Source organism: Archocentrus centrarchus, chromosome 6 (assembly GCF_007364275.1).
Source record: "Archocentrus centrarchus isolate MPI-CPG fArcCen1 chromosome 6, fArcCen1, whole genome shotgun sequence".
Lineage (NCBI taxonomy): Eukaryota > Metazoa > Chordata > Actinopteri > Cichliformes > Cichlidae > Archocentrus > Archocentrus centrarchus.
This window is the reverse complement of record NC_044351.1, coordinates 20037697-20045094: the sequence shown is the minus strand read 5'-3', so window position 1 is coordinate 20045094 and position 7398 is coordinate 20037697. Positions and strand designations below refer to the sequence as shown.

The 7398-nt window shown below is 42.6% G+C and overlaps 1 protein-coding gene across 2 annotated transcripts in view; it reads right to left on the bottom strand.

Moving 5' to 3' along the window:
- Nucleotides 1-603: 603 nt before the first annotated feature.
- The window catches only part of frmd5a (FERM domain containing 5a), a 65413-nt gene continuing 58618 nt past the window's right edge, over nucleotides 604-7398 (bottom strand). For both annotated transcript variants that reach the window (XM_030731782.1, XM_030731783.1), the window contains exons 12-14: nucleotides 6919-6987; nucleotides 6626-6732; nucleotides 604-1406 (exon numbers count right to left, since the gene is read on the bottom strand). In XM_030731782.1, coding sequence (XP_030587642.1) covers nucleotides 826-1406; nucleotides 6626-6732; nucleotides 6919-6987 — 757 coding nt within the window. In that variant the 3' untranslated portion in view covers nucleotides 604-825. The remainder of the gene's footprint in view (nucleotides 1407-6625; nucleotides 6733-6918; nucleotides 6988-7398) is intronic.

Sequence of the window (7398 nt, the reverse complement as noted above, 5' to 3'; positions counted from 1 at the left end):
TACAATTGTATACTAAAGTCTAATTGTGTCTTAAGCTATCGATAAATTCTACAACAACAGTCATCATTACCTTTTTGGGAAAAAAAGGTATTTGTTAACCACCCTTTCTGTTCTCTGCTTCACATACCTTCACTAAGATTCCCTTCAAACTACTTTGTGTTTCTAATGAGGTTAATCTGCTGCTGACTTCTGATGGGGATGAATCGATATCAAAAGCTATTACACCACTTTGACTCACATATACCTCACAGCAGTAGGCCCTTTGACTCACTTCCATCTTTCACTTACAAATCAACTTCCTCGATTACCGTTCGTGATCTCGTCTCCTTTTGCTAAGCGTGTTTAAAAGCAATAAATAAGAAAGGAAGGCAAAGTTCATCTGTTGCGACAAAAATCGTCTGTTCCCGTAAAAGGAACTGTTTGATATTCTTTAGTTCTTTGATTTTCGGTTAAATTTTTTTTCCTTTATTTTATTTGAAAAAATAAAATACCTGAAATGACTTGAAATTAAAAAAAAAAAAAAATTGCAGAAAAAAGTGTCCTTGCTTTTGTAGAAAAAAAAAGAAAAAGAGAAAAAAAAAAAACAAGAGCGTAAGCGAAACGAGGAGGTGGGTGGGTAGGTGGGTAGGGGGGCAACTCAATGTGGAGGAGGGGGAGAGAGATCCTGGCCCGGTGTTACCAGGAGTGGTCCAAGCTGTATGTCTGCAGGAGGAGGATGAGAGAAGCAGGGTTCATGGTTGGGACGAGGCTGCCCTCCATCACTCCGGAGTCCTAACCGTCTTGTCAGACCCCCCGAACAGGCTTACGGACTCTACGACCTCACTCTCACTTGTTAATGAGCAACCCGCCCACCCAGCGGAGCTTGCAGGCAAACCACCGCCTGAGGGGACAAAAGTATTCGTAATGGAACTGCTCAAATTCGGGGGTCTGGCGGATATCACTTAAAAATGCAATGTCAAGGTCTGACTCGGTGAGGATGATGAGAAGGAGGAGCAACACAAAGAGGAGTCCAATGGTCACAAGGAGCAAACGGAGGACACTTAAGACAAACTTATTCACCTGTTCCACCTCGCTGAGGGCTGAGTCCCCCCCTGCGCCCTCTTGTGCAGATCTACCGTCCGCACCAAAATCACCCCGCTCCCCCTGCATGGGGGTGCCCGCCTCCGACTCCTTCTCCTCCTCAATGCTGCAAGGCGCTCCATTGATTTGGCGCGATGCAGCAAGTTCCATGCTGTGCTCGGCCACCGGGGTGGGCAGGACGCTGTCTGAGGGGCTGTAGGCCTCGTCCGAGATGACCGCCATCCCTTCATCTGCGACCTGGCTCCGGGACCGTGGTATAAAGGATTCTCCGTGGGACACTGAACGCACCGGTGTAGAGTGGGCACTGTCACGCAAGGACTCCAGACCTGTGGAGGAGTTCAAAGAGGAACAGAAAAAAAAGGGAAAAAGACATGAAATAAAAAATATTACACACATTTTTTATTTCATGTCTTTTTCCCTTTTTTTCTCTAATGAATAATGAATAATTTTAAGACTGTTTGCACCCAGATTTCAGATCAAATAGCACCTTTTAAAGAGAAAATGTCCTCCAAACCCTCTCTACACTGGTTTACTAAAACCTTACGTGCACTGAGACAAGAATATCGTTATGCTGAACGTGAGGCTCAACAGTGCACATCGACATTAACAGCTTTTATGAGGAATTTTTAGCTAAAACACAGTATTTTTTCAGAGCTTATTGAAAATGAACTGACACAATTCCAGGACACTTTGTAATGTGTCATGAGGCTCCACCAAGTGCTAGTATGGACCCCTCTCCAGAGAAATGTGAGGAATTTTTAAGCTTTTTTGTCAATAAAATCACCAGCATCAGAACTAACATGCATTTACAGCTCAAGACAATATGGAGACTCCCAAAACGGTTTACTTTGACTTCTTTAACACAGTATCTTTGGAGAATCTTTCTTTTTTTAAAAAAGCAATCGCATGACCTCTTTTGAAAAAACCCTCTCTGGACACTAATTCCTTGGATAATTTTAGATCCATTTCCAAACCTTCCTTTCTCTCCAAGGTTTGATTGCTTTTTTGAACAGAAATGAGCTCTTTTAAACATTCCCGCGTCAGGTTTTAGAACAGAGTGATGAATGACCTGCTGCTTTCGGCTGATGCTGGTAATACGTTTTTCTAGCATCCAAAACAGCAGCGCTTGTTCCTGTAATCCCCATTAAAACTTTTACTGGGAAAAACCTGGCAGGAGTCCCTCATCAACCACCTGTTCAACAAGTGCCAACGTGAAGAAATGAGTACTTTGTAGCTGCTCCCATCCACCGCTGTTTGTTTTACACAGCAAAAATCTACAGTGATGCTGCAGAAGTTAAAATAAAGTATGCAGATGAACTGTTAACTTAATCTGATACGATGTTTAAATCAGGCAGTTTGCCCACAGCTGCCTGCCGCGATACCTGCAACAAGCAGGAGTGAGTCTAAAGGGGGGCATGGGGTGTACTAGACCATATTTATTTCTAGGCTTTAGAAATATTATTTTTCAGATTTAAAGTAAAATAATATAAAACAATATATAATAATATAATATATTTAAGTCGTATTAATATTTCAAAATAAAATAATTTTTTTTTCATAGGTCCAGTAAAACCAAGCCACTGACCTGGAGCTGTTAGACTGGACACTGAATAATTATTAACATTAATTATTAACTTCTACACCATCAGCCTGTTTTCTGCAGCAGGAAATGTTGCATCACAGCCCAGGACAAACTTCAGTTCTGAGAACGGTGATATGCCCGCTGTTCTTGATAGAATGCTCGATTACTAAAATAATCGATAGCTGCAGCCCTAATCCAAGATATTAAATCCTGGATGGTACAGAACTTTATTTCAGCTAAATATGGACAACACTGAGCTAATAGTTATTGGCCCTAGTGCGTTTAGCATACTCACTACAACACACCTGAGCTCCTCATCTATAAAGTTGGGCCAATATCCCTTTCAACAATCACCTCAGCTTAATAAGCATGTCAGTTCAGTTGTCCAGTCTTGTTTTATGTAATTTAGGAGACTCAGTATTCAGCTCAATTTTACCAAAAAAAAAATCTAGAGATGGTTATACATGCATTTATCTCCTCTACATAAGATGACAGCAATTTATTAATATCATTATTATTGTTATTGTAAGTTTACACAAACTACAGCTGGTCCAAAATGCAGCCAGACCTCTTACTGAAACCAAAAAAAAAAAAAAAACAGAGAACACATTACTCCTATTCTATCTTCCCTTTATTGGTTGCCTAATAACTTTAGAATTGATTTTAGGATTTCATTGTTGACTTTTAAGGCCCTCACTGGGCTCGCACCAAAGTATATTTCAGCCCTTCTGTCACCATACGACCCTGGTCGTGACCTGAGGTCCTGAGGCTCTGCTGGTCATCCCACAGTCTCAGCTGACAACCAAGGGTGATCGGGCTTTTTCTGTCAGTGCACCCACTCCGTCAAACACTCCCTGAGGTGATCAAATTGGTGAGCTCACTTTCATCTTTTAAATCCCTCTTAAAGACAGATTTTTATAAGCAGGCTTTTTTTGTGTGTCTCCATTTTGAGTTATTTCTATGTTGTCCTTCATAACAGTTTTATCATCTTCTCCTAGTAATCTTTTTTATTTACTTTATATTTGCTTTTAGTTGACCTATTTTATTTTAATTTTCTTTATTCCTCACTGATAATCTCCTTGTGCTGCCAGTATTCCTATACCTAATGTTGTTTAATCTTTATCTCCTCTTAAATAATTATTATTAATAAAAGTGAGTAATCACTAATACTCTACACTAGTTAGACACTCACACACACCCTGTACTGTAGTTCTCGTATGAGCTGCTGAAAAAGTTTGTGTTTGTTCAGCAGAGGTCTGTTACTAAGTGCAGACACACAGGCTCCACTTTGAGAGCTGAAATTTGATCATGTTTTCCCCACAGCCAAGCAGTTGATGTGCATCATTTTAGTCTGTATTGTCCCAGGGGGAGATGTGTTTTCACAAGTCTGCCTACACAAACTATGGAAATAACCATGGTACAGCATATTGCATGGATTCCCCCATTCCAACCAGTGTACACTAACGCAAATGAGCAGTAATAAAGTTTGCTTGTTCAGTTCTTTGAAAAATCCAACATTGCCAGGATCACTAACATACTCATTCTGTATGTACATACCCTTCAACAGCAAAGCAAAAAAGCAATGTAGGGTCTTACACAAGGAGAGCTGGACAGGGCAGTAGCAGGACATCAACCCAACAGCAGGAGTGGTATTTTTTCCTTTGTGTGAGTAGGAACAGGAGGAGCCCTACCAAATGACCTCCAGCAGGTTACTCACACATATTTCCGACCAAACTGTCAGAATCAGACTCCATGAGGGTGGCATGAGGTCCCAGGCCTCCTTTAGCAGGACCTGTGCTCACAGAGCAGCACCATCCAACTCAGCTGCCAGTTTGCAGAGAACAACAGAACTGGCATGTTCTCCAGTGGCTTCAAGTCAAGCAGATTCACACTGAGCACATGTGACAGACATGAAAGAATCAGGAGATGCCATGGCAAATGTTATGCTGCCTGCAACATCATCCAGCATGACCTGTTTGGCGGTGAGTCAGTAATGGTTCTCTCTCTCTCTTTATCTCTCACATATATATATATATATATATATATATATATATATATATATATATATATATATATATATATATATAGATGCAAAAATGCCATAAGGCAGACCTGCTACTTGACCAACAACAACAGGAACATAGTGTTACAAGCAGCTATTCAGCAGAGGTTCAAAGACAAGCCAGATATACAGCACTGCACAGTTGAACTGATCACTCTGCAGTAGAAGAAATAGTACAGTACAAGAGAGGCACTCTACAGTGTACATATCAGTAAAGATGAGCTGCGGTTGAGATCTTTGCTGACGATATCACATTCTCCACCATGTCAAAGTAGCAACATTACACCTTCACTATAAAGAGAAGGGATTAAAATTCAGCTTTTAATGAGGAAGCACAACATAAAAAGGACTTTCTAAAAACTGTAGGAAAGTAGGACAGATTATGTCCAGCACCCAAGCTTCTGCTGACACCAAACTCCAGTCAAGTGAAAAGAAAGCAGCATAAAGGCTGGGTGAATGTCAGCAGCTATCTTTACTCGGAGAAGATCTGCCTCAGCTTATCCTGTGTTCTGCTTACAGCAGTGAGCTAGTGAGTAGAAAATGTATTATCTGCCATATTCAGAGCTCTTAATTTTGAACACTACAGCATAATAAAACTTTTACCACACACGCCAAATGAATATGCCGTACTCCTGAAATAGTACAATAGTGATTTAAGGTTAATAAAAAATTTTTTTTAAAAAGACGAAGCCCAAGTTTTGAAAAATGCTTGTCCAATAACCAGGAAGCACAGACAACCGTGGGAATTGTACGACTCTCACCTCTCTGAGGAGGCAGACACTAATTTAAAATATAGATTTGGCACATCCATGTAAAGCACACTCCTGGCTGGCTCTCTAATCAGTTTACCTGGGGGGTTGCTGGGCTGAATGCAGGGCAGCGGAGTGCCAGTAAGAGGGGTAATCTTGGCAGACCCCTGTGGCCCAGTTAAGGCCGGGTAGAGGGGCAGGATGCCCAGGGCCTTCCCCAGCATACGAGGCCCCAGGCTCAGCACGCGAACCTTCACATCCCTGTAGCAGTGATTGATCATACGCAGGTGGACGTTCACCCGTGTGGTGATGCGGATCAGACACTTCACCATTGCTGCAGACTGCACGTGCTTATCCTGTCCTTATGGTCCCTTTTCAGTCCAGGCCAGAGGGTGTTATTGTGTTAGGCTGAAGGGTTCTGCATTAGGTGCGGAGGTGAAAGAGTAGGTTTCTACAGCAGTACTACAATCACTAGCATTGGTCTGGGCTGGTTTGGCCGCACCCAACCCAGTGACATAAATGGAGTAAAAGACCCAGGTTATTTTCAGCTGGGGTATTAATACCACTGTAAGTCACCCAGTCAGCACACACTGGGGGGGCTGACTTTCTTGAACCCAGGGCAAAAGACCCTCTAAGACGGTACACCTGCTTCTGACCTCCATTTATTTCAGTATCCACTGAGTTGTGGTTTGTACTTGAAAGTCAGGCAGACCAGATCTAACCCAAACCCATGAAGGGGTGTACACCTGCTGTGTCCATCTCACTAACAGAAACACTGAAACCACCTGTTCAGGCCCAGTAAGGTCTGCAGGTGGGCTGAATAAGTGACTTTGGCAGCCACTGCTTTGGCCCAACATGCACACAGGCGCGCAGACATACACACATCTCTGAAATGCCGCACTGATGAGAGGCACTCTGACTGACACACACACCTGCAGCATGTCCCACCAGCACCAACTGTGCCAAATGGCTCTAGTTACATCATGTTTATGAAAGAGTGTGCATGCACAAGCGCTTTTTCTCAAGACGAGTAGGATCTCACACATAAGATCGAGATTACATCTGCTTATTGATAAGCAATGCAAATACAAATTATGTGTGTTACTGACTCAGTGTACAACCCTTGCTGCTTGGGTGAAACTCAGTTCTTACCCTCCATGATAGAAATGTGCACAGCTCTCCGACGCGTGCGCGGTACACTGCTGAGCCGAGGACCGTGGGTGATGGATGGACAACTTCTGCTGGGCACGAGGCCAGCCCTGCAGAGACAAACACAGACATGAATGCATAAACATCACCACACTGAGCTGTGAGTGAAGGTACTGTGGCCAGTAGGCGCTGCTGATATAAAGACATCTACAGTAGCTTGGTTCCTAAGAAAATGGAGGAAATTAAACAAAAATTGTGATCAAACATTCTGACCTCTCCTGAGTTCATAACTCTACCTGTGTATTTCTGGAGGTTCGCGTTTGATTTTGGCACTCTGCTCCATCACCTCTTTTGCCACTCGCCCACTGTTATAAAGCACAGAGACGATGCTCAGGATGAGTTCCACATACACACGCGCACACACACATAACCATTCACCCACCATGGTCTCACCCAATGCTATGAAAGGTCTAACTGCAGTGGATGAGTACAGTAGATGAGCATCATGATTGATTCGTCCTGGTGAATTCAGCGATATGTAACTGAATTACAACCAGTAAGACAAATGCGCGCACACAGACTTCTTGGCAAAAAATATAAAAACAATGATCATGGTTTGCCCTTTAACACTAAACTCAACATTTAACTGACTTGAGTATTTTGGCATCGGCATACTGTCTATTTGAACCTGGATGTGACAAGTCAGGAGAGGCTCTTACTGAGAAACTGAGGCTGATCTGAAAGTAGCTGCACCTTTATGCATACCCATCCCTATT